The sequence below is a fragment of the Prionailurus bengalensis genome, chromosome C1 (genome assembly GCF_016509475.1).
Source record: "Prionailurus bengalensis isolate Pbe53 chromosome C1, Fcat_Pben_1.1_paternal_pri, whole genome shotgun sequence".
Lineage (NCBI taxonomy): Eukaryota > Metazoa > Chordata > Mammalia > Carnivora > Felidae > Prionailurus > Prionailurus bengalensis.
Genome location: NC_057345.1, coordinates 38,637,750 through 38,665,212, shown reverse-complemented (window position 1 = coordinate 38,665,212; position 27,463 = coordinate 38,637,750). Strand labels below are relative to the sequence as shown.

Genomic DNA, 27,463 nt, shown 5'->3' with positions numbered 1-27,463 from the left:
TATTATCTTAGTAATCTTGTCCTGTTCCCAGGAAGGGACGGTGTCTGTGAGAAATTATCTGCTTGATCTATGCATATTTCCTTGTCCACTCACTCCCATACCTTCTCCTTGTTGTTATGACTAATGCAGTTTGATCAGGGCCATCCTAAGCCACCTCCTGAGTCCTCCAGATTTCCTGGATTACAGTATTTTAGGACTTGAGGGGCTGCGAGGCCATCTGAGAGACTGATGATGTAGTAAGACAGAGATCCAGACCTGGCCCACGCTGGATCTCACGCTGGACCAGTGCTTCTTGCTTGCGACTGCACATTAGAAGAATAATTTGCTCTGAGCTCTGTCCCCAGAACCTTGGCTGGAGCAGGAGAGTTGGGCAGCAGTATTTCTAAAAAGCTCCCAGGTGGTTTTAATATGCAGTCAGGGAAGAGAACCAGAGTATAAAATGTGTTTCTTGCATATGTATCTGGAGAGAAGTATCAAATAATTATCCATAGGTGCCTGTCACAGAGGAGGATCCCAAGATGAACATCTCCCTCTGCAGACCTGGGCACCTGAATGGGTATCATTAATCAGTACTTACTTTATTCAGCAAGCGCACATCGATATAAGATTCACTGGGTGCCAGATACTGCACTAAGTGCTTTACAAATGACCAACTTTTTACTCTCCAGGGTGCGACTATGAGATAGTCCACTATGACCCCCATTTTACAGACAAGAAGGCTGAGGGAGGCACAGAGTGAAGTAGCTTGCCCAAGGTCACATACCCAGATGGCAGTGGGGTCACTGCTCTGGTGCCTGAGCCCCTGCTTGCAACCATTATGTGAGACTGCTTCTCAGCTCAGCCCACACGTGCCTGACCCTTCAGGCCCCGGCGCCTTCCTAGATGCAACGGTCTGGCCCACGATGGGCCTGCGGCTTCTGAAACCAGCAATACCAGGGGCTACCTTTGTGGGTCCCTATAATTTACATCCCTCTCCTCAGCCTCTGAGTGAACCGCGGTTCAGCAGCTTACCTCAGTCACACAGCTTAAAACCCAGGTTGGCCTGGCTCCAGTCCATGTGCCCCAGGGATAATCCGAGGCAGAATTTCTATCAAGGGTCCAGGTTTATCCTAGAAGCCTTAGCCAAGGATAACACCACTCTGTAAACACACCCTCTGGAAATATGTTCTTGTAAATTAAGTTTTTATAATTTATTTTACTCAAGCTAGACTCCATTCAGTCTAAGCCATGAAGCCATTAAGACAGTGGGGATAGGGCACCTGGGTGGCCCAGTTGGTTAAGCATCTGTCCGACTCTTGGATCTGGCTCAGGTCATGATCTCATGGCAAGTGAGTTCAAGACCCGCATGATTGGGATTCTGTCTCCCTCTCTCTCTACCCTGCTCATTCTCTCTCTCTCTCTCTCTCTCTCTCTCTCTCTCTCTCTCTCCGTCTCTCTCTCTCTCTCTCTCTCTCTCAGAAATAAATAAACATAAAAAAAAGATAGTAGGGATAGATCATTTCCTAACTCAGGTAACCAGAGGTTTATTTCTTCAGCAGATGACAGAAATACCAATTGTGGATATAGATGCAAATAGCTCTGTGAGTGTGCCCCACACAGCAGAAGTCCTCCTTCCCCAATATGTACCGGGGCCACCAAGAGGCCTTCCTGCTCCAGTAGGCTGCCTGGCTAATGGGATATTGACAACCTGCCTGGTTGGACACTAAAGCTTCTTTTACTGAGAACTTGCCCAAATCCAATTTTCAAGTGGCATGCCTAGGACTTTAGCAGTTAGAGCTTTAGCTAAGCTTTGTCAGCGGCTGTTCCATTCTGTTGAGAGTGTGCCTGGAACCCAGTAGTGATGTGCGATCCAGAATCCAGTGCATAGGGTAGAGAGGTTATCCAAGAGCTGATCACATGTTCCAGGTCCAACACGTGAAAATCCAAGTCACTTTCTCTCTTGGTGACTTGCCTGTAAACTGGGGGAGGTTAATTAGACCATACTCAGTTCTAAGCATCTGTGTTCTGCGGCCTGCTGTGTGAATTCAGGCAGCATCCTTAACTTCTCTGATCCTCATAGTGGTGGAAACATCCTCAGTGGATCAAAAAGGAAATACCACAAGGAGAGTTGGTGTTAAGTGTAGCTGATTTTTTGTTAAGCCACTGACAATGGTGTATGTTTTTAAGTCCATTCTCAAGGACCGGTACACGCCAGGTGGCTCCTTTGCAGAGTTCATACCGTTTTGACACAGTCCTTTTGTTTCAGCCATGTTGAAGTAGTTCCTCTGACACCAGCCATTTTGATATGGGGACATTTTGACACAGCCAAGGACACAAACCATTACACCTTCAGCCTTTTTAAAAAATGTTACCAGATAATGTGCCAAGGAGACATTTCAGGCTACCTCCCCTCGGCCCCCAAACTTCCCCCTCCCTGGTAAGACTTCTGAGGGGGCTTAGGGGAGGCAGGGAGGGGAGAGATTAGGCTTGGGTGGGCTCCAGGTCCAGGCTGGCGATGAGGGGAGCAGGGGCAGTAGGGAGCCGGTAGGAGGGAAGGAGAGTGCAGGTCAGACATGCGCGGGGCAGGGTGTTGGGGAGTGGCTTCACACAATACCTGCTAATTTTCAAAAGCATTTTACATTTTGATGCGACCATTTTGCAACTTTTTGCATCAAAACAACCATGTCAAAATGCCCTTCTCTGTCTCCAGCAAAGGAAATGAGTGCCAGGAAGAGATGAACAGGACAGGGCTTCTGCCCCCAAAAAGCTCCGAGTGTCCAGAGAGGAAAGGCAGGCCCTGAGAGTGAAGCAAATTACTATCATAGAGATGGGCAATTGCTGTCACGGTGGAAGGGGTGAGGAGGAAAAAGAGCAGAGGGCGCCTGACTGCCTGGGGATGCAGAAGGCTCCACAGGGCAAGGGGGTGGCGGGCAGCCCAAGAAGTATCTGTTGAATGACTAAGAATAGCACACGTGTAGTCGAGGGCTTATCCTGTGATAAGCACTATTACTACTGGTGCTTTATTTGAACTCATTTAGTCCTCAGGACTACTCAAAATCATTCCCCTTTTATGGATGAGGAGACCAAGGCATCCAGACACAGATGGACCTTCCCAAGACCACACAGCTTCCCAAGACCACACAGCCGTAAGTGCCCCTCACCCCCTCGCACCCGGTGGCCCCTCTGTGAGGGCCTGGAGGAGCTCCAGGGAGGCAGAATGAACACAGGTTTTAACATTCATCCTACAGGGATCCGTTCTGTTATCACCCATTACCAGCTGTATGACCTTGGGTAATTTGCTGACCTCAACCACGTCTTCAGTCTTATTCCTGGGGTCCTCCCCTTCCCCAACACACATCACTCAATGCCAGTTAGCTGTACTTACTGACTCGACCAATAGGCCGTCAGCATGTGTGTCTGCCAGGTGCCACTTTAGGCCTGGGTCCATAGCACTTAAGACAAAGTTCCTGCTGCCTCGGAGTGACTGTCCTCATTGGAAGAGACTTAAGCAATAAGGAGCCAGCCCCGTAGAACCCAGTGGGGACCCCCCACCCCGCCCACCTAGACCAGACAGAGAAACTGGAAAGAACCCCAGTGTGGAAGCAAGCATGATGAGCAGTGAGGGAGGGGTAAGAGGTGGGGGATGGGAGTGAGTAGCTGGGTTTGCTTCTAGCATAAAGGGAGCCACTGCAGGACCCGAAGCAGGAGAGTGGGGTCGTGTGCCTGAGAAGGGATTACAGGGCCCACGAGGGGCAGGGGGCCACTGTTCAGACCATACAGATGGGGGACTGAGTTTGAGTGGTGACAACTCTCCCCCCTAGTGAGAGACAGAGTGCTTCCTAAACTGTAAAGTCATGGGCATGTGGGAGTTTATCTATTATAATCACTCTTCTTTTTCCTCATCACCCACCCTTCCTTGCCTTCCTTGGCTGTTGCCATTTCATAGTCTGTGTAACCACGTCATGGGTGAGGCGTGGGTTCGTTCGTTTTCTCAGAGCCCGGAACAATCCAGCTTCCCTGGCTCCTCTGAAGATGTTGTGTTGAGAGAGAGAAAAAAAATTACACTCTTTAATAGAAATACTTTTCCTTCATTAAATGAAATCTCCAAAGCCCAGTAGCATTTTCAGTGCTTATATAAAGATGCCAGTGGGGATTTGAGATTGAAAGTGGTATTTTTATACAAGTCAATGAAGATCTCAATAGGAAGGAAAGAACACTCTTCAAATCTGAATTCCTCCAGCGCTGGGCAAGACGGATCTTCAGCCCTGGGTGTGGATCACATTACTCTCAGCCCTACCAGGAAACTCTTTTCCTGGAGCACTTCGAGCACTCATAAATATTGGTTCTCTGTTTGGGGAAATTGTATTAATAGTGTCTTTCCAAGCCTGCAAACCATTCAACTTGAATTTCTGTTTGTACCTCAGTTCTGATAACTTTGTACAAAAAACTCAGGAATTTGTAGGAGTTTGAGTCAAGGCAGATCTATGCATGGGCCTGCATGCCTGCACACACAAAACAACGTCTTTTATCTGGTATAACTCAAGAATGAACTATTCCCTTTGGAGGTGTCAGAAGAAAGACTGGTCTCAGGAGATAGAAAGACCAGATTCAAATTCCACCTGTGACTCTTGCTTGTTGGCAAGGGTGGCCCTGGGCAATGCACGTAACCTCAGATTTCTTATCTGTGATAAGAGGAAAACAAAACCATTTTCCCAAGTCTGGTGAGACCTGGATCATAATGTATGAAAAGTGCTTGGCACACAGAAACTGCTCAAAACCTGTTCCTTTGTAACCACCTCTCACCTATTGTTTAAAAACCTGCTAGAATCATCAATTTCATAGCAATTATTCTGACTATCTATTGCTAATACCCTCCTCCCCTCCACACACACACACGTTTCATGCTTACAATGAAATGACAATGGTCTTGCATTTTTCAGAGAATCTGCAATCCAGGGCTCCTTTCTACTGCATGCTATCTGGGCCTTCAGCTGAGCTGCCTCCAACAGCTTTTTTTTCCCTTTGTGTTCCATATCTGGGAATATCCAACACCTAATTTTTTATCTTCTATTCCGTATCTGGGAATATCCAGCAGCTAATTTGCAGATGGAAAAACAGACATGAGAGTGGGTATTTGAAGGGGTCTGTTTGGAGCTATGTAGCAAGCTAAGGAAATCTCTTTTCTGAACACCACCACTGTGTCAGGTCCTGTGGGGGGAGAAAAAACTGAAAGGCACTAGCTTTTGAGTTGGTGAGACCACTAGGCGGCAATAGAACCACTGGAGGGACTGAGTTTATGTTCTTCAACAGCTGGTTGCTTTGGCCCCTCAGGACACAAGGCTTTGGAGTCTGGTGAGTCTGGACCTTCCCTGGCTTTCCTTAGGCTTCTTCATCGAGGAGATTTTTTCCCCCTCGAAGACTATGCCCAGCAGCCAGCAGGTGCTCAACAAATGGCATCAAAGGAAGCATTAGCTCTCTGCTCCACCTCCTAGCATCCCGGTGCCTGCGTCATCAGCCCCATCAGCCCCATCAGCCCGATGCGGCCGGCCTGGAAAGTAGCGGGCTGGCTGAACTCTCGCCTTAGCTGTGGAAAAATCCATTACCGACAAGTCATTTGTCAAAGCCAACTGTTTAGCTGCTCTAATTTACATATTTATCAAGTTTGATTAGAATGTATTGTCTTCGACTTTCATCCCAGCTTTCACCTCTTCTCGCCCTCTTTTCCTGGGGAAACTGTTTTTGTTGTCCTTGTTGCAAAAGGGCACAGCGTAATTCAATTTGCATTTGCTAATAAGCTGCAATCCGAATCTGGGGAGGAATTTCTGGAGGCTGGGAGAGATGAAAGGCAGAGCACCTGTTGGGGAAAGCCTGAGCACTCAGTTCTAGCCTCATAAGCTCATTCAACCAAAGGGCAACAAGTACTCTACAACTATTCCACCAGCATTTATTGAGCACCTTCTGTGTGAGAGGCCGTTGGAATACAAATTGTGAAAAAGACAAAGTTTGGCTCCAGTGTTGCTTACAGTCTAGTGACCTCAGTTTCTGCATCTTTGAGATCAAGTAGCTGGACCAAGTGACCTTTAAGCATTTGTAAGTTACCATTTTTTAAGTATGTACTATGCATCAGGTCATGTGCATAAACCCAATGCATTATCTCAGTTAATTCTCACAAGATCCCTTGTCAATATCATTATCCTCATTTTGCAGATGAGGAAATGAATGATCTCAGAGCTCAGTGCCATTTGCAGCAGGGTTTGGGTTTAACCCACCTGCTTGACTCTAGGATTCAAGTTTATAACTGCAAAGCCAGGCTTGAGCTTTTCTTCTCCATTAGTCTTTGAACTCCCAGATGGCAGGGACAGCATCTGGTTCCTCTCCATGTCCTCAGGGTCCAGCCCCAAGTTTGGCATTTGATCAGTGTTAGAACTTGTGTATGGAATTGCACTAAACAGCCCTTTGTCCTCAGCCTTCCTGGGTTTTTTGTTTTTTTTTTTTTTTTGGCCTAAGGTCTGCCCTGTTCTCTTCAGCTGCTTCAGCTGAAGGCTGGTGTAGTAGACAGTGTGGGTACCACCCTGCCCGCTCCCCTTCAGGACCAATTCCCTCCCTTTCCAGGAGTGGTGGGGGCTGAGAGCTCACAGCTGATTTCCTCCCTGGAACTTGCACTCAGCCAAAGGACACTGCCTTGCCTGAGGTCCCAGCCCTGCCCTGGAGACAACTTGCATCCAGTATCCAGTCAGTGCGAGACAGAGCCTGCCCCATTGCCTCCTGGAACAACCGCGCAGGGCCCTCCTGGCCCAGAGCTCCCCATGGGATTGATTAAAGTCACCTTAGAGATCGCCTCAATCCTGCATAACTCCCACCTCTCACAAGTGTTCCTGAGAGTAATTCCCAGTAAAGCTCCTAGAGGCAGTCTCAGAGCCTCCCTTCTGTTTCCCAGGAGACCCCACCTCAGCAGGAATTCAGAGTGGGCAGCTCTGGGTCTGTTTTCTGGAGGTGCTTGGAGGGTGCTAGGAACAAGACAGATGGTGGCAGGGAGAGCCCTCCTGCCATCACCCTGTTCCTGAAGGTCCATTGCATACCTCTGCCTGATATACCACATCTGAGATGTGACTTTTGATCCTGCTATGAAAGGCAGCCAATGATTTATGGCCAGATGAGAGGATCCAGATGAACTCTGTGAAGTCAGAGACAGGAGGGTAAGGGCACTACAGTCTGGAGATATCTGGGAAGGCTTTGGGGAGGAGTTGGGGGAAAGAAAATCTAAGAGATTAAAAGTTTGCTTGGGAAGATAGTGACAAGGCCAGTCTGAATAGGTAGAGTATTCTTATAGAAGCTTATAAAATATTCACACCAGGGGCTATTTTGCCTCCAAGGAGACATTGGACGTTTGGGGATGTCTGAAACTATTTTTGATTGCCACAACAGGGGAGTGGAGTGCTCCTGGCATCTAGTGGGCAGGGGCTAGGGATACATCATACAGTGCACAGCACAGGGCCCCATGCAAACAGTTACCCTGCTGAAAATATCCATAGTACTGAGAAACCCTATTCCTGTGGCTTTTCTCTCAATAAATGGGACCTGCAATTATAGGCAATGCCATAGGGCAGGGACTTAAAGTCTCTTGCTTAGGTTTTTCTTGTGAGCTGGGGATTACTACTCTCATTTCATGGGGAACTGAGTGAGGCACAGAATGTGTAAGTAATTTACCCGAGGACTCACGGGCCATAATCTGTGGGGCCTGGATGTAAGCCTTGGTCCATCTGCTTGGGAAGCCAGCTGTCTGGGACCCCCTTAGGGGACAGAAAAAATACAGGGACCAGTGTCTTTCTCAGGCTCCCTCCTCCAGACCTCTCCTTCTGCTGGCTTCACCCTCAGTCGGCATGGCTGGATGGATGTCTTTGCCCTTCATCAAGCCTCAGCTCTACCCAGATGAATTCACTGGTTCTCCAGTGCCTCTGAAAAAGCTCTATCGATGCCTCCTAAATGCCATTTTTCTCATAAATTTATGTACAAGAAATTCTGCACCTTGAGCATGTTCTCACTATCATTCCCAGCTCCTGTTCCCTCTTTATTGTCAGTATCAACAGCAGAATGATATCCTCACATTACCCTCAATATGCCATATTTTATAGGGGAAAATCAAAATTATTGCTCTGAGGAAATCAGATATAGCACAACATTAACACCAGGGTTGGCCTAGAAGAAGTCCTGGATACATGATAGTTCCCTCTCTCCCTCCTCAGAGGAGGAACATCCGAGCAGAGTCTGGAAGGCTGAGTAGGAGTAAGCCAGACAGATGAGATGGGGGCTGGCTTTTTTCCCCCAGAGAGAAAAGCGTGTACCCAAATGTGGAGGTGTGAGAGAACATTCGTGCTTGTGGAGCTGCCAGGAGTTGGCTGAAGCTGGGGCCTGGGGAAGGGATGGACAGGTGAGCACCAACAGCTACCAGAGGGGAGCCACACAGAGGAGGCTGTACTCGCCCGGAGGACAGCCAGGAGTTGCTCATGAGTTTGCAAGCTGGGGAATGGTGTGCTCCCATGTGCGCTTCAGGAAGACTGCTTGGGTGGCTGGGTGGAGGACGGACCAGCAAGGATGGTGCCAGCACAGGGAGACCAGTGACCAGGCCATCCTAACCCTGAGCAGGCCCTCAGGCAGATGCCAGCTAACCGTGCTGTTACTGGTGTCAGGATTTCTTTTTCTCCAGCTTTAGTGGTAGTGTGGACCTGTTTGGGCCCTGGAGTGTTAGAGGAAACACAACAGCCAGTTTGGTTTGGAAACCAGTAGGAAGGTATTTTCTTGACTTTATGATGGCCTTCAGGGATCATGAAGCCAGGAAAATAACAAACGCGTAGATCTGAGGAATAAAAAATCCTTCTCCTGTTATAACATTATACATCCCCCTCCCAGCTCTCCACCCCTTCCTCCTCCACAGAACACCTCACTCCCTATGACAAGTTATTGTCAAAATTACTGTCAGGGAAGATAGAAAGAGAGAGACCAAACTGACCATGTGAACTTTTGTCCTCAGAGGGCCCAGCTAGTGCTCTCTGGGGCCTCTTGGCATCTTCTAGCACCTCCACCAACCACAGATCCACTGATAACTGATTGGATCGGTTAGGGCTCTCCATGTTGACACCAAGGTTATGGCCCTGGTCTCACTCAGGCTGGGCATCAATAGGTAAGATACAAAGTTTCTTAGGCCATCTCTAGGGGGATTAATTAGTTATCTATGGCTGCCTGACAACTTACTCTAGAATTCAGGATCTTACCACAACAACTTACAATCTCCCAGTTTCTGTGGGCCAGGAGTATAAGAGCAGCTCTACTGGGCAGCCCGGGCTCAGGGTCTCTCAGAAGGTTGGGGGAAGCTGGTGGCCAGGGCTGGTTGTCACCTGGGACTAGAGGATCCTCTTCAAGCTTGCTCGCTCATGTGGTTTTGGCTGGCCTCTGTTCCTGGGTACTTCAGTCCCTCACCAGACAGGCCTCTCCACGGGCTACCTGAGTGTCAGGTCATGGCAGCTGGATTCCTCAGTGTGAGTGATGACAGAGAGAGAGAGAGAGCACTCAAGACGAATGCCACAGTCTTTTTATAGCCTAATGTCAAAGGTGACATGCCATCCCCCTCCATGGTATTCTATCTGCTAGAGCAAGCCTATCTGCCTGTCTGTCCAGCCCACACTGAATGGAAGAGGGCTTATCTCTACTTCTTGAAGGGAGGAGACTGACAAAGAATTTGTGGATGTATTTTTTTTTTTTGAGATGGGGGAAGGGCAGAGAGAGAGAGAGAAAGAGAAAGAGAATCCCAAGCAGGCTGCATGCTCAGCATGGAGCCTGACATGGGGCTCAATCCCACAACCCTGGGACCATGACCTGAGCCAAAATCAAGAGTCAGACACTCAACTGACTGAGCCGCCCAGGCGTCCCTGTGACTGCATTTAAAAATCATCCCCAAGGACTCTATTTAATCTCCAAGAGATGTTAAGAGCGTAAATTTGAGATTCATAAAGACCTTGGTTTCATCCAGGCCCTACATGTGCTACTTACACAGGTGTAGACAAGTTGTTTAACCTTTCTAGATCTCGATGTCCTAATCTATAAAATAGGGGTAGGAATAGTTTCATTGGGTTGCTATGAAAATTAAATAAGGTCATGCATGTAAAGTGCTTGGCACAGAGTAAGGACTGAATAAATATTACTTGGTTGCTATTGTAACTGATTTCTATTATTGTCCTCCTTCACAAGAAGCAAAATGGCGTGGAAGTTAAGGACACAGGTGAAGTCAGACTGCCTGAGTGGGGCCTCACTCTGCCAATCATGGGCCGTGAGCACTAAGACGAGTCACTTAATGTCTCTCGGCCTTGGTTTTCTGTAAAATGAAGATAATAATGCCTCGTGCCTGGCCACCTAATAGGTGTTCAATAAAAACTTTATAAGTAAAGAAATAGTGGATGATAGAGGGATATAATGATAAAGGGATGAGTGTGTATGCCTGTGCATACACAAAGCACATTTGACTTCAAACTCCCTCTGTTAACTGAAGAGGCCAGAATGGCTATCAGGTTCCTCTTGAGTGTGCCCTTGTACCCTTGAGCATGTCACCCTCAATGAACTTTCAGACTTATCACCCCTTATGGGTTGTTCTTGCTCTCATTGTTCAGCTTCTTTTCCACCCTGGCTTTGTTCAAGCATACTTCCTTCATCATCCCAGCTGCCTCCTTCAAGAGTATGTTTAATTGGCTTTGCATGAGTCTGGGGATTCAGTGACAGTGGGGGGTGGGGGGTGTCCTATGTCACACCACCTCAGAACTGCTACATTACCTTAAATTGATTTTGCAAATGAAAGCTAAAAGCTAAGCAAAGGCGACCCATCCATTTTGCCTAAAGATGATTATAATGCTCTTTTACGGCCTCCTAAATGACAAAGCAATTTGTTACCTGCCTGCATCAACATTTGCTTATATTAGCACCCGAGATGCTTGATTTTTATTAGCCCCATGTTATCATTTTATGAAGACGCAGGGGCTCAGTAAAATTAGTGTGCAAATAGAATGCCCATTTTGCATTTCTCTGTGGTCAGCAGAAATGCTGAATGCAATTGAGTTGATACCAGGTCAGGGGAGACATCCATAAAGATAGCCTTCACTGAGGGCCTTGGTAATGCTATTTATCATTTCTGGACTGCTGGGATAGATGGGGTCAGTGTTAGTGTTTTTTAAAAGGTCTTGGTGGCATTTCATTTTTTGTTTTGTAAGTGAAAAAACAATTGTAAACACTAAGGCAGTAGGTCAACTTCCACCACAGCAAAAAGGGTCGAAACCAAACTCTCTTGTGTACATTGTAGACGGAAGTGCAGCAGATGTGACATCTGATACTGCTGTTGGTCGATCCAGGAGGAGACAGGGTCATGAGAGGAGTCCTAGGCTGGGAACTGAGGCTCGACTCCACCACTGCTAGCCACATGACCTTGGGCACAGATCTTCCTTTTGTGAGCCTTGGTTCCTCACTATGAAATGGGGTTCATACTGTCCACTACATGGACACACATGGAGGTGTGATAAAGATTAAATAAGATAAGCCATGATCTGTATGAGTGTTTTTTATTCCTTAATTCAATAGCAAATTCCTGAGTACCTATTCCACACAGAGTCCTGGGAATGACGTTAAAAATAACCATGAAAGTGCAGCTTCTTCCTGGAAGAGCCTATATTTAGTCTAGGAAATACTTAGGTGTCTAACTCCTCTTATAAACCATAAATTTCTCTTCCCGTTTGTTCCTAAAGGTGCCAAACACAGAGCTGAGCACAGAGTGAGTTCTCAAGAATGTTATTTTTTGGGTTGGGGTGGGGGGAAAGAATGTATTTTGGCTTCACTGTATTTGTTGCTGCCTCTCAGAGGCCTAGGATTAGAAAAGAAATGACCTCCATACTGGTCACCCCAATGCACCAGGCAAGTCCCAAGCCTGGGACTTTATTAAGAACCAGGCTGGGGCTCCTGGGTGGCGCAGTCGGTTAAGCGTCTGACTTCAGCCAGGTCACGATCTCGCGGTCCGGGAGTTCGAGCCCCGCGTCGGGCTCTGGGCTGATGGCTCAGAGCCTGGAGCCTGTTTCTGATTCTGTGTCTCCCTCTCTCTCTGCCCCTCCCCCGTTCATGCTCTGTCTCTCTCTGTCCCAAAAATAAATAAACGTTGAAAAAAAAATTTTTTTTAAAAAAGAACCAGGCTTAATAAAGTTAATACATATGTTTTTTTATTTTAGTCTCTGACGTTGGTGCAACTATTGGGATCATAAACCACATTCAAAATAACCTGTCCCTAGCATTTCAAAAACAAAACAAAAAAAAAACCCTGTTAATTATTTCTACCTCCCCTCTCCCTCCAGGTCATCTTCTAATATACATATAGGATTCTTTAATCCAACTTCTCACAATGTTTATTTCTGAATTTCCTTCAGATCATGGTTCCGTTCTGGGTCAATCTGGCCTGCTGGTGCCAGTGACTAAGTAACCCCCTGCCCCTTCCTTCTTGTCACTCTTGGCTACTGCTTTTGTCTTATAATCTCTTTGCATGATAGCTAAACTTTATTATACAAATGAGATTTCTGTAAAAGCAGCAAGAGCTTGGGCTCTGCTTTGGGGCCATATTTTCCTACTTCTTTGCATGTCTGTTGATTGTTATTGCATGCTGGACATTGTGAACTGTACATTGTTGCATGTCTGGATTTTGTTGTCTTCCCTTAAAGAGAGTTGCACTTTATATGGCAGGCAGTTAAATTTCTTTTGTTCAGTTCGGTCTTTTTGTGATTTAAACATTTTGTTAGAATGAATCTGGAGTAGTTTAGTCCCACCATTAAGACATGGCCCTTCTGAGTTCTCTACTGAATGCCCTGAATGATCAGTGAAGAATACCACTTTGGTGGTGGAACTCAAATGATTCTTATCCCTGAGTGATCCCTGAGAGCTGCACAGGTCACTTCTCCCTGATCACTTTCTCATGATTCCGTGGAGACCCTTTCTCGTGATGTCGTGGAGACCCTATGCATGCACATCTTGGGACCCAAAAAAAACACTCTTAAGGACGCCTTTACAGATTTCTAGGATTCCTTTTCCACAGAGCTCTGTCTTTTCTGGAATGTGCAGAGTTTTCTGGAATGTGCAAGCTACAAACTTGCTTCAGACTCTCTGAAGTTTAATTGCAGTGAGACTTCCATGGTCTGCTCAGGAAACTCTTCTTTGCTCTTTGGTCTGGAATGGGCCTCCTGGCAGAGAGCCAGGGCAATCATAGGGCACACTTCATGTATGTCCCTTTGTTCATATATTAGTCTTGCACTGCCTCTGGTCTGAAAACAGTTGTTTTGTATATTTGCAAATATAATATAAGCAATTTTTCAGTTGCTTAAGTTGAAAGAGAAATCTGGTCCCTATTACTTCATCTAGGCCAAGCAAGGGTTTGGATTCTAATCTCAGCTTGACCCACACCTATTAGCTGTGTGACTTTGAGCAAGTTATATAACCTCTCTGAGCATCAGTTTCTGCCTCTATAAAAGGAATATTAACTGTGCATGTTTCTGTAAAGACTATAAATAGTGTGTGTAATATGCATGACTCAAAAGGTGCTAATTAAATAGCAGCTGCTACTAGTACTATTACTGATATAAATAGCTACTTTCTTTACTCCAGTATTTACTGAATGTTTACTGTATACTAGGCAATATGTAAGCTTATTTAATCACTATTACTATCCATGTTTATAGATTAGTAAATTGAAACTCAAAAATGATACACAACTTGCCTAGGGTCATAATCAGTGGATCTGGGATTTGACTTCACTCATATGACGTCTTCAGATGATTGTAATATTGATATGATCAATTATACCAAGGAACAGGAATGTAGCCTTTTAATATTGGGTACCCAGGGATGTAATTTAATTAGTCAGCAATGACTGGGCCTGCATGATTCTAACCCAATGATTTAAGAAATGACTATAAAGCACCCAGACCATTCCCTACCCCTCTCTCCCATACCAACTCGTAGTCTCAGCTTTCCCTGTGACCCCTAAGCAACCTCCTTCCATTTTTATGTTACAGACAACCTTCGGGAAGGGGCAGAGCAGAAGGTGGTATTCATCACGGGACGAGTCCACCCAGGGGAAACACCCTCTTCATTTGTGTGCCAAGGTGAGTTGCAAAATCTCATGAGCATCCTGTGCCTATCCCCGACATCCGACTGGGGCACTGTGATGGCTTCTAGGACAGTGTGGTCACATGCAGAGTCATTATCTTGGATGCAAATGTACTTCATTTCTAAAGAGGTTATAGCTGATCTCCATTAGTAGTTCTTTCAATAAATGTTTACTAGCTACATGTATGGGTGGAAGAATGGGTGGATGAATGGTTGGATGGATGAATAGGTAGGGCTAAATGGAATTCTTTCATATGTGCTATGTTGAGGATAAGCCACACAGAGTCATCTACACTTCCTAGCTTGGCTTTTCTTGTTTACAAAATTAAGAAATCTGGCCCCAGGCCAATGTATATGTTAGTAGGAGTACAGTAAAGCAGGGAGGTAAGGATTAGAAGCTATCTATCTGTTCACTCATTAATTCAGTCATTCACTTAAGAAACAACTTTTGAAATACCTACTATGAGCCAGGAAGCATGCTTTGTATCAGACAATCAGAGCTAAATAAGACACAATTTTTCATCTCAGAGATATCTCTTTATAATTTCATTTTTATTTATTACTAAATATTTAATCCATATGAAATATATATTTAGTCAACAATATATATACATGCGTACATATGTATTTAGTCAGCAATATAAGTATACTCAATAAATAATATATAAATAACAATTTAATGAGTGCCCAGGTACTCACCAGCTTTAGAAGCAGAATATTTAGAAGCAGAATCCTTTGTCCTGCTTTCCACCTTCCTCCTCACACAGATAACCATAAGCTTGAATCTTGTCTTTGTCTTTCTTAATAGTTTTATTATGCATGTAAGCATGCCTAAACAATGTAGGGTTTAGTTTTGCATGTTTGGGGCTTTTTATAAAGTTAAAAAAAGGTATCATTCTGTGTACATTGGTGCTTGTGTTCACCCAATATCCATGTTGGTGAGTGTGGCTGTAGTTCATTTCTTTTTGCCATGCACTCCATGTCTGTCTGCACCTCAACTACCTGTCTGTTCTCATGGACAATTCCATTGATGATAGTGTTTTTTCTTACAAACAATGCTGATACAAATGTCCTTATATGTGTGTTGGCTTTGTGCAAATGTGCACATGATTTTCTTTTTGTCTTTTTTTGAATTTTAGTTAACATACTGTGCAGTACTGGTGTCAGGAGTAGAATTCAGTGATTCGTCACTTACATACAACACCCCAACAAGTGCCCTCCTTATACCCATCACCCACTAGCCCATCTCCCACCCACCTCCCTCTATCAACCCTTGGTTTGTTCTCTATAGTTAAGAGTCTCTTATGGTTTGTTTTCCTCTCCCTGTTCTCCCCCCTTCTCATGTGTTCATCTGTTTTGTTTCTCAAATTCCACATATGAGTGAAATCATGTGGTTTTTTTCTTTCTCTGACTGACTTATTTTGCTTAGCATAATACATTCTATCTCCATCCATGTGTTGCAAATGGCAAGATTTCATTCCTTTTGATGGCTGAGTAATATTCCGTTATATATATATCCCACATCTTCTTTATCCATTCATCAGTCGCAAATGCTTTTCTAGGGCATATAACCATGGAAGGCAGTTGACAGGCCACAGGATATGTGCATCTTAAACTTAACGATATCTCCAAATTTCTGAGACCTACACCTCTATACTGACACCAGCAATGTGTGAGAGTTCGGAATGTCCCACATTCTCACCAATACTTTTGCGTTTTTACCTGTGTAGTGGGTACACCACATATAAAATATGTGACACTGTATATGTGCCAAGCACTGTTCTAAGCACCTTACGTATTTTATTTTATTTTAATTATTTATATTTTACTAATTTAATGTAATTTATTTTAATTATATTAAATTTTCTATGTGATGGAAACTAATATTAACTATATTTTTACATATGAGCAAACCCGGGTCTGGTGAAGGTAAGTCATTTGTCTCATTTTAGTCTCTAAATGACCATAAGGTCAAAGGATATTAAAAAAAAAAAAACAGAAATTATACAACTTGAGGGAGACAGTGGACTGCTGTGGACATATATGGTGATTTGCCATCAGACAGTCTTGGGGCCAAAAATTGTCTAGCACACTTCCTAGCAGTGTGATAATCAGTTTCCTTAGAGGTAAAATAATTAGGGTTTCAGTACCCATTTGCAAAGGCTGTTGTGAAGCTGGTGTCAGATGGATATGGACAAACTCCCAGTCCTGTGCCTGGCACTTAGCAGACACTCAGGACAGATGTTACCCCCTTCCCCATGGCAGTCTGCAAAGATGCCGCAGGTAATCTGCTCTGTAAACTCTAAGGCACCATGCAAATTAATATGAGTCTTCTTTTCCCATTCATAATTGAGTCTACGGTGCTGTGATTAGGCACGATTGCCTCCCCCTTTCTTTGAGACCAGGAGCCAGAGTTTCAAGGAGAGGAAGTGATTGCCCAAAGATGAGCCACTCAGAAGAGCTAAGGCCTGTGCCTCGGCTCCCTGCTGCTGTCACTCCAGCTTACTCCTTGGCCTTTCTCACTTCCATCCTCTTTCCTCCCAGTGCTGTCCTTGCAGTAACCTCTCTGAGGTCCCTCCTGGTTTTACCAGACCCTCTACTTGCAGCCATCTGTCACTTACTAAACTTGGCAGCAGACCTGTTCCCCCGGCTGATTGGATACAACTATTTTGTCCTTGTTTTGTGAAAAAGATAGTAGTAGCCTTACCATCAATACTTCCAGCTCTGGGGGCCCAAGCTCCCAGGCCCACCTCCTCTGTGGGCAGTAGACAGAGAGCAGGGTCACCATCACATTTTACAGACAAGGCCTGAGACACAGAGAAGTACATCTCAGGTGCTTTCTCTGTTGAGCTTGCTTTTCCAAAAAGGAATCTGGATGGTGCTGAGTTGATAGACTCAGTGCCGTCCCACAGGCTTTCCATCAGTGTTTATTCCTTGGCAGAGCCTTTTAAAACCTTCTCTCTACCTTCTCAAGATAAACTCCAATTCCTTCTCATGACATTTACAACCCTCCACGATCTGGCTCCTGCCAGGTTCTCTGGTCCAAGCCTCATTAGATCCCCCCCAACCCCCTGCACACACAATTTAACCCTGAACAGGCAATCTTCTTCCAATCACCAGGCCTTTGAATCTGCTGCTCCTTTGCCCACCCCTTGCAACCTGGCAAACATCTCCCATCTCCCAAGGTTCGTTCAAAATACCCACTCCCCTCTCCCACTCCCTTCAGACCCTGCTTTGCACCTCTGTTGTGGTTACCCACTGGTCATCTTTATTGCCGTGATTTGTTATGTATTTGATTTATATTTATTTCTTCCCTTTAAACTGTGAGCTATTTGAGGCCTAGGGCTGGATCCTGGAGTGTCATTTTCTACATCTGGAAAATGGGGATTATCTCGTTCATCCCATGGGGCTGCTGTGAGGAGCAAATGCTGTGTTGGTTCTGGGATTCCAAATCTGAGCTCAGAAAGAGGAGCCTTAAGGTCACACAGTCAGTAAACAGCAGAGGGGGGGCTTTGAGTCTGGGTCTCCTGAGCCTGTACACGCACTTTTGCCCCACTCAGAGATGGGAAGTGCTAGAAAGCCAAGCTTTATGCCTGGGAGAACATAGTACTCTGGGAACCCCACAATGGTTGATGTGCATTTACAGATGAGAATGGGGAGGCACAGGGAACTAAAGTAGCTTACCCAAGATCACACAGTGAATTCGTGGCACATGTGGCTTGGGACCCATCCCTTTAATCCCAGTCTTCCTCCTTCCCTAGCTCTGTCACTGTCCCTGGAGATACAATTTATCCCTCTGGAGGCAGCTTAAGACAGCCTCATTCCTCCACTTTGCCAATGAGAGACTGAGGCATCATCTTGAGGGTCTCTCAAGTTGGACCACAGCCCCACAGGGCACAGCTGGATCCCCTTCAAGCCCACCTTGTTCTGGGGAGAGCAGCAGGGTCCAAGGCCTGGAAGGGTGATGGCTGAGGTACCTTCGGCTCAGTTAATGCTTCTTCCACATTAACTGGCTCAGTGACCTTGAGCGGGGAACAGACATGTGGGGCCTGTTCGTCCCCATCTGGCTGGGACCATGGTCCTCACAGCCAAGCTGCTGACGCACCTGCTGCTGGGAGTAGAGTGAAATCATGTCATCACAGAGCTCTGGAGGGGCGCCAGTGAGGGTGGCAAGTCTTTGATTTCCTCAAGACTCGCCTTGGCCGTGGGACGGCAGATTGTCAATCACCCCTCAGCTGCCCCAAACCCCACACATGGGCTCTGTGAGGCCAGACTATCCTCATTCTCCAGCCATGACATGAAAGGTCAAAGGAGCTTCCGAGTTGCCCTGTAGCAGAGTGTGTGTGATCATGACCTCTGGAGCTAGACTGCCTGACACTGAAGCCCAGCTCTTCCACATAGTACAGTATGACCTTGGGGTCATTCCATAACCTCTCTGTGACTCAGTTCCCTTATCTGGGAAGGGAAATAATGATAGACGTCCTACCTCATATGTTTGTTGTGCAGATTAAATGAGTTAATACCCATAAAATATTTAGGACAGTGTCTGCAATACAATAAGCACTAAACAGGTGTTACTAATGGAGCACTTGCAGGTGCCAAGTATGGTTCCTCTAACCCTCACAGGGCACCCAAACCCCTTGGGGTGTCATTCCTGTGTTGTGTGTGCCACCCCACCTTCCTTGCTGCTTTCCTGAGAGAGCCGTTAGCTGAACCCTCCTCATTTCTGCACCAGTAAGACTGTATCACAAGTCAGAGGTTTGGCCTGAACTAGACCTCAGGTGTCTGATTTCTGGTAGAGTGAATGTTCTTTCATGGATGCTTCCTGGGGTTGTTGGGACCACTCAAGGGGCTGCTGTGAGGATTCGTGAGCTCTGCTGCCAAAGTGCTAATGTACCCACCAGGGCCTAGACTATGGAGATAGAGCTGGCCTTCCCTCAGGCAGTTTTTTCTTCAGGGGTTACCCTCAGGTGATAAGAAGATGGAAGAGTTATACACACACACACACACACACACACACACACACCACTCACAACCACCAGGACCACCAGGACCAAGCCCAACCTACTGTTTCCTCCAGTGAAGTGGTCACCTTTGCCGCTTTCTCCCTCCCCTCCCCCACTGTTTTCCTCCCACCTCTATCCCTCACCTATTCTCCCTCTTCTCCTCTCTCTCTCTCTCTCTCTCTCTCTCTCTCTATCCCTGACAGCCTCATATTATAAGTGAAACACCAGATCCACTAAGGGGTTGTCATGGGCCTTTCACTTCCCTGAGCTTATCTTTTCATCTGTGAAATGAGCAGAGGTAGGGGTTGGATGTTAAGAACCAAGACTGTGAATTTCAGGTTCTTCAAGGCCAGACTCCCTCTGATTCCATAATTTGGGGCCCATGGACCCAGCTTAGGGTAGACAGGGGCCTGGTGCCAGGTCAGGAAAAGGCCTGGAGTGGCTGCTATCATGTGACCCACACTCTGGACTCTGGGTCCAGCAGAGACCCCCAACTATCTTGCTTGAAGCCTGGACTTTTCCCACTGCAACATATTGCCTCTTAGTAGAGAACAGCAACAATAAACCTCACATGGAACTCTCTATATGCATATATGCATATATGCAAATCATTCTACAAATCACATGCAAATAGCTTCCTGACTCTTCCATATTGCCTTAGTGGAAAGGGCACCATTTTGAAGCCAGTAGAACTGGATCTGCATCCCATCTAGGCCCCTGTGAGATGTTCAGCAAATGATGTCACCACCCTGACTTTGTTTTTCTATCTGTAAATGGAGCCAATAAAATTACAGGTCAATCCAGCTAATGAACATACAGTGACCATCACTGGTCCATCTTTATTCCTAGCACTGAGCTAGACACTGACAAAATAGTGGCAAAGAGGTAGACCTGTCCTTGCCATCTTGGAGTTCACAGTCTGGAGGGAAGAAAGACAAACAGCAGGTGCAAACCTCAATCACCAAACCTCAGAGGCAGAGGAAACATAATTTTCCCTATTTTTCTGTAACTGAACTTACTTTCCATTTTGAGGCCCCATTCTGCCAGGGGCCAGAAGCTTAATCTCAGTCATTTTAGTATCATCTTTCCCCAGGAGTGTGTAATTTCAGTGAAGAGTTCTGATGCTCTTGGGGATGGTAGACAAATAATCTCATCATTGGTATCACCATGTATGCACATTCCTTCCCCTACACCTGCTGCATCCTCACAACTTTCTGGGCCTTGGTCACTGCAGAGCCTCTGCAGGTCAGCACCATGTCAGACCCTGGCTCCTGACTGCAAGACTCTATGTTTGCTGGCTCTCGGCTATGTCTGCCCCCCAACCTCCACCCTGTCCACCTTCAGGTCATCGAGACCTCCGTTATTCCTTCCTCCCAAACTGCATTCCTTGCTGCAGCTGGGAGAGCCCAGATCTGCCCCTGTACTTCGCAGTGGTCTCCTGTGTCTTTCATATCCTTCAGCTGGACTGGCAAGTCCCTGTTCACCTCTTCCCTTTCTATCTCAACACCCTCTCATCCCCACAGCGTCAGCCAAATCAAGTAGGAGCAATGATTCAGACAACATACATGTAAGCTTCTTATGTGCCAGACCCTTTGCTATTAGCTCACTGAGATCCCCACAATGACTTACAAGGTAATTTTATTCTCTCCTTATCTGATGAGGAACTGAGCAACCAAGAGATTGGGCCACACAGCTATTCAAACCCAGGTAGTCCAGTTTCAGAGTCTATGCCTTTAAGCATGAAGCCAGGCCATCTTCTTCCTCACCTCCTATCCTTTATGCAGGACTCCCCTGCCTGGAGCACCTTCTCCTGGCATCCCTTCATCCGGCTCATTCTACTCATCCTTTACGTCTCCCTTTTCCATAGTCCCTTCCCAGGCCCTCTGGGTCCTCATGGCTCCTTGGACTGTTCCCACCTGAGCCTTTGCCAGTCACCAGAGTGGGTGTTTCTCGCCTACCATGCACCTTCTATGACAGGAACCACTTATGTATCTTGGAATGCTAGGCTTATAGCACGGACATAGCCTGAGTGATTTTCAGTTCAGTTAACCCTATACTCTGTCAAGGTTAAATGAATACCTGGGGCCAGTCTCCTAAAGGGCATTTATTAGGCACCTTCTGTGTACCCTGCCCTGATCTAAGTACACTAGGAGAAATAACAATGAATGGCCAGTTGGGGTTGAACGGCGAGGTTCATCATGACCAGGCCAAGGTTGGCCCAGAGCAGTGATCTCTGTGACCTGGCTGTAATTTCAGATCATCTATCACTTTTTCTGCCTCTACCCCAGGCCCTCAAGCCTCCAGCCCTCCTGTTGTCCTGCTTTCTTCCACCTTCCTGATTAAATGAGTTCAAGGGAAAGGACCCAGCAAACTTGTTTACCAAAGGAACAAAGATTGATCTAAGGAGGTTGATTGTGTCTCCTGGCAGGAGGGAGATTATTCTCCTCACTTGATAGATGAAGATCCTTCTACTTTGGGGGAGAGGAAGAAAAAGATGGAATTACAGACTGCCAGTGTGGAAAGTGTCCTTGAGAATTACCAACTTCTTTCTCCTAACTTTAAAGATGAGAGTAGGCTGGAGACTTTGTAAAACTCAGCCAGTAACTGAGCCACAACTAGAACCCAAGTTCTCAGACAGCTGGTTTGTTGGCTTCTTCAATTTGGCATCCTTATTCCCAGATCCCATAGCTAGCAAACTTCACAGACCAGAACCCCCAGTTTCAAATCCCATTCTGCTTTTTCTCCCCTCATTGCCTCTCAATCTTTAGTAAAGCCCAATTTTCAGGTTCTGTGTCAGGCAGTTAAAGTACAGGCATTTTAGCCCATTCACATAGTAGCCTTCCAGACTGAGTATTATAATCCCTGTATCAAGATGAGGAAACTGGGCAGAGAGAGCTGGCAGCTTCTCCAGCTAATAACCAGTTAGGGTTTGAACGCAGGTGTCCAGGTCCTTCTGCTTTCTCAGTCTATGCAATGCTTTTGGCCTGTGGCTGGGGGTGGCGTTTCTTCTGCGCTCTTACTTTCTCCACTATTTCTCCTCATATTCCTCTCTACTTGCAAAGGCTTGCCTACCAACTTCCTGATCTATGGGAATGATTCAACATTCCCTGTTGAACTGTATCTGACCTCAAGCCAAGAGAGGAGTCTGAAACCTCTCCTCTCCTTGCCCCACACTCACTGTGGGAGAGGGAGCTCTGGGTGGCTGCAGCTTCTGGCCTGGCTTTGTTTTCTCTCATCCTTTTATTAGCTGCCTAATTGGCAGCCCAATTAATCTGCTCATCTGTGAAGGAGGATGGATCACGATGAGCTACTCCATTTCCAGAAGCCATTCTCTGCCATTCTCTGAGGCAGCATGGCCAGGCCCTGAGTGCAGGCTGGCTCCTTGATGGAGGGCTGCCCCGGGAGCTGGGGTCAATTAGTGGACAGATTAAGCAATTATTAGCCCCTAACAAGGGCACCTGGTATCATTACCCTGCCTGTTTACTGGCAAACTACAGCTTTAATATGAAGACCAACAAATAAATTAGGGCATCTGGTCTACTGCCGCGTCGGTGGAGAAGTAAATGATGTCCAACTGGCTTTCGGCTGCCGATAGATTCTGAGCCCTGGCCTAATGAAAAGCCTGAGATGTCGCTCACTGGTCACAGCAGAGTTAGGATATGCTGTGGAGCCATTTATCATTCCAGGAGCTAAGTGCCTGCCGCTGGCACATGGATCGTTCTTAGTTACCCTGCTGCTTCCTCCTGTCTGTCTGTCAAAACATACTTATCTTTCAGGGCCCAGTTCAAAGCCTCTTTCTGTTTGATGCCTTTCCTTCTCTCTCCAGCAGAAAAGGAGTTCCCTTCTACACCTTGGGAGGGTCGTGCACTTTCCTACCATTCTCCAGCTCTACAGTCATTTCATGGAATGCCAGAGCTCCATTTTGCCTATTTTTTTTCAGGTCTCTGAAGAAGGGATAGAAATGTGGAGGAGAGAAGGGAGGCATGAGGACTCAGGTTGTTTTGTTTCCTGAGCCCCTCTCCTGTCTGGCTATGCAGACCATCACCAGAAGGAAGTCAGCAAGGGCAGTGAGAGGCTCAGATTCGCATTTCAGGAAGATCCCTTTAGCTACACTGTTGAGGGCACATTCCAAAAGTGTTTGCAGTCATTCAGGCCAGATGTGGTGGTGGCCTAGAACAGACGAGCAGCAGAGGGATGGAGATGAAGGGCAGATTTGCTAGATTCAGGGAAGAGACTTGGGGACTGCCTGATTGAGGGGGTACAGTCATGGAGAATTCAACTTTCCTAAATTTGGTGACCTGAAGGCAAGTGGTATTGGTGCCGGTGAGAATCAGCGAGGACAGCCAGCCCTAGAGTCTGTGAACAGAGGGCCCTCAAAGTGGAAAGGGGCAGAGTAGGGACATTGAAGAAGCCTTTCTCTCTTCATGTGACTTTAACCAAATCCCTTCTCTCTGCCTCAGCAACAGGAGGGTTTAGATCCCTGAGTCCCTGAACACATAATCATCCAATCCAATGTCAACACTTAGCCATTGGAGAGCATCTCTTAATTCATTGTTTAGGGTTATCCTGCCTCTCCCTCATCTCTGTCTGTCAAAACCCAGGCCCTCCAAGGCATAACTCAAATACTCTTTTCTTAGAAGCTCTCATGGGCTATGCAGCAGGAAATGTGCTCTCCCTTCTGCCCATGGGCTTCAACATTATGTTTGGAACTGTCTCTTGGAAACAGAGATATATTTGTAAAATTTTCCAGGCAACACCTAATCCATAGCCACATACCCACGATGGTTGACAACACAGGTCAAAATTCACCTTTCGAGCTTTTACTGCTTCCAAGCTGGGTAAAATGTGCTCCTCCCTCTTGAAACACTTCGAGGTTAACCCAGATGCTTTTCTTTCCCTAGGGATCATTGACTTCCTCATAAGCCAGCACCCTATTGCCCGTGTCCTCCGGGAACACCTGGTCTTCAAGATTGCACCAATGCTCAACCCAGATGGAGTCTACTTAGGCAATTACAGGTAAGGGGCAGGGGAGAATGCTTGGAAGCTGGCAGTCACAGGATGGTGGGATGGAAGCAAGGAGAAAAGGGGAATATATTTTTGAGAAAGAATTTTCCTACTACCCATGAGTTCATTAGAGGAAGTCTCACCCTAGCTTTTGAGAATGTGGCTAATGAGCCTTGGATGTTTCATGCACAGCCACCTGAGGTAACTTGCTGGGGTTTTCTGGTCAGTTCACTAGACCCGGAATCAAGAGAGTTAGAATCAGTTTTGGCACCTACTTCCCGTGTAACCTTGGGGAATTCGCTTTCCAGTCTGATGCTCAGTTTCTCTTGCATAATGAAGGCAATGATCACATACCTGGCAGGGTACTGGGGAGAATCAAAAGAAATGGTGGAGACAAATGTGCTTTGCAGAGTATCATATGGTGGTTACAGTGATGACTATTTTGATTCTGTGTTTCTTTTTGGAGATCATTAATGAAGGAGAGTGGCATCCCAGGTCATCTGAACAGCATTTCTCTCGGATGTGGGCATACCAGCCAGCCCCACACTCACTCATGTGCTCAGACCTTGAACTCTCTTTCTCTGGGATGAATACCATAATTTATATAGCCTAAAATTTCACTGCCCGGTGGGTCATCTGCTAGAATATTGAATCCTCTGAGATAGTGTTATTATTCTTATTTGACAGTTGAGGCAACAGGCTTGCCCAGAGTCACACAGCCAATGAACCACTGGCTGTCTAACTTCACTGCCCTCATTATGCCTCTTTAGAGTGGATGAGTCCCACAACTTGTAACATTCATTCTGTGTGACCTGGTGCCTGTCTGTCCTCCTTTCTGCCTCCCCTCCCACCCTGTACTCTTAGAACTGTTGCTCTAGCCACACTAAGCAAAGCCTAGTTCCCTAGACATGTCCTATTGGTCCCTGATTCCTTACCTTCCTCAAGGCCACCCTCCGCTGAGGACATGCTGTCCCTTCTTTAACTCATTAACCCTTCTTCACAATGCAGCTCATGTCTCTTCTTCTGCAAAGCATTCCCCAACCCCCCAGGCAGAATTAGTTACTCCCTTCTCTAAGCTCCCACAGGCCTGGTTGTTGAACAAGACTTATCCCATTGTGTGGACTCCACTGGCCTTCAAGCCAGCAAAGAACAGGGACTGAGCCTTAGTGGTCCTTTTGTCCCTGATTCTGGGCAGCAGGGATAAGCCCACAGTAGATGCTCAAAAACTATTTGATGAATTTGAGTGAAGAAAAGGATGATTTTATTGATAAAGAAACCAAGGTCTACACATGAGATGGGATTTACCCATGGTCAGTGGTACAGCTCAGATTAGAACCCAAATTTTTAAATACCCAGACAGGTCCATTTTAAACAGAGTTGATTTACTCTTTCCAAAAGCATGGCAACTGGGTCCAGAGGGGCTTTGCAGTACCTCTGGGTATAAGTTAGAGAGAGCCCATGGGATATGTGATGCCTTAATTAAAGACAGTTTTCCTTTCTCTCTTAATTGGCTCAAGCAATGGTTCATTAGCACTGGAAGGTTTTATGGCTTGCTGCAGGCCTGAGAGCAATGCCTTTCCACCTTCCCTGGACAGAATGCACTGTTAGTGATAATGGTGGTGGAAAGACCATTTGATTTATGTTAACATTTCTGTTTAATTACAAGAGCGACAGTGGTCAGAAAGAGGTCAATACTGTCCACTCTACACACTTATTTATGTCATCATCTGCTTTCCAGGGATGGCAAGTTGGAAAGAGGTCTGTGACCTTGACCAAAATGTCTCCCCTCTCTGGGCTTCAGATGGCCAATGGGGTGGTGATGGGGAACTAGATGCTTTCTGTACGTCCTCAAGCTCTAGATTTTGTGATTTGGGGATTTCAGGATAAAAGAGCGCCAACCCTCAGAAATGGTTCTCTACTGAAGTTTAAACTCTCAACGTTTTCCTAGTGAAAATACGTGTTTCTTATTATAAGAGCTGGAGAAAATCCCCAACCACCGGCATTAATCCTGTTGCTAAGACAGCTCTGAGTTGCAACAAAGAGCCTAACAGTCATGAGAATTCACTACTAAACGTTTGGAGAAGGTGAAAAATAATAATAAAGACTCCGGATTGAGGGCTTCAAGGTGCCTTAGAGGTGCTCTAGACCAGCCTTCCCTGACTACAGCAGTGTGTCCCATTTCCTGGGGGACATGCCTCAGCGTTATAGGGGAGAAAGGAACACAGAGTTTGAGTAAGTTTGGGAAACACAGAGTTAAGCACAACTAAATGTGTTCTTTTATAACAAGATCTTTCAGTTCTGAATATGCTAATCAACAGGAATCTAAGAGGGGTTATAGTATCCGGTGTTTCCAAAGATAAGTCAGGGAACACTTTTAGGGAAAGTGTTTTAGGGGAAACTTGTTTCCCCCTCCATCCCTCACCCCCTCCACTGCCACTTCCCCAGCCCCGAGTGGTGTTATGGTTTATTAAACTCATTTTGGGAAATAGCATTCCAAGAATTCTGCTTGCCCACCCAGTGCCATGTCAAGCACTCATACACTTATCTCATTTAATCCTCACACAAGTTGGTGAAGGAGGGTGCTTGCTGAGATTTCTCTGCTGGCAAATAATGAAAATCTACTCAAATTAGTTTGAGTACAGAAGGAAAGGTGGGAGGGAGAGAGGGAAGGATACTTGTCAGCATTCTAGGGCAGTAAACAGAGCCCGACCTCAGAGGAACTCATCACATTGCTGGAAACCGGCTGGAACACAGACGGACGGCCACATCGCTGCCTCTGTCCTGCTCCCTTTCACTCCTAACATCCCCTCAGAATATTCAGTCTCTTGAGCCTCAGTGAAGTGAAATAATCCCCCTTAGGTCATGTGGCCTGTGAGAGGCAGGCAGACATGCAGGTCTGTGTTCCTCCCTGAGGCTGCACCAGACATGCCAGACCCTGTGTGAAGAATGAGACAGGCCTGCCTCATGCCTGTCGTTGTCCTTCTCCCCCTCCGCCCCCTCCCCCTCCTCCTCCCCCTCCTCCTCCTCCACCTCCTCCTTCCCCCTTTTTCTTCTTCTACATTAAAGAGACAGATAATCCAATCTAGGAAGGAAAGGCAGGAGATTTTCACAGATGTAATCATGTAAAATTATATTTATGACACAAACACCTATACTATGGTATTTATAGTAAATTAGCATTTAACTGCAAATGGTGGCAGCTACACATGACTGATAATGCTCTTTATGAGGAAGGTGGCATTTACTAACCAGACTGCCATATCTGCACCTGGACTGCGGCCTCCAGGAGGAGCAGG

At 46.2% G+C, this 27,463-nt stretch overlaps 1 protein-coding gene across 2 annotated transcripts in view; it reads left to right on the top strand.

The window, feature by feature from the left end:
* Positions 1 to 27,463, top strand: part of AGBL4 (AGBL carboxypeptidase 4) — a 1,479,620-nt gene that overhangs the window by 1,328,885 nt on the left and 123,272 nt on the right. For both annotated transcript variants that reach the window (XM_043574931.1, XM_043574930.1), the window contains exons 7-8: positions 14,064 to 14,153; positions 24,065 to 24,179. In XM_043574931.1, the coding sequence (XP_043430866.1) occupies positions 14,064 to 14,153; positions 24,065 to 24,179 (205 nt within the window). The remainder of the gene's footprint in view (positions 1 to 14,063; positions 14,154 to 24,064; positions 24,180 to 27,463) is intronic.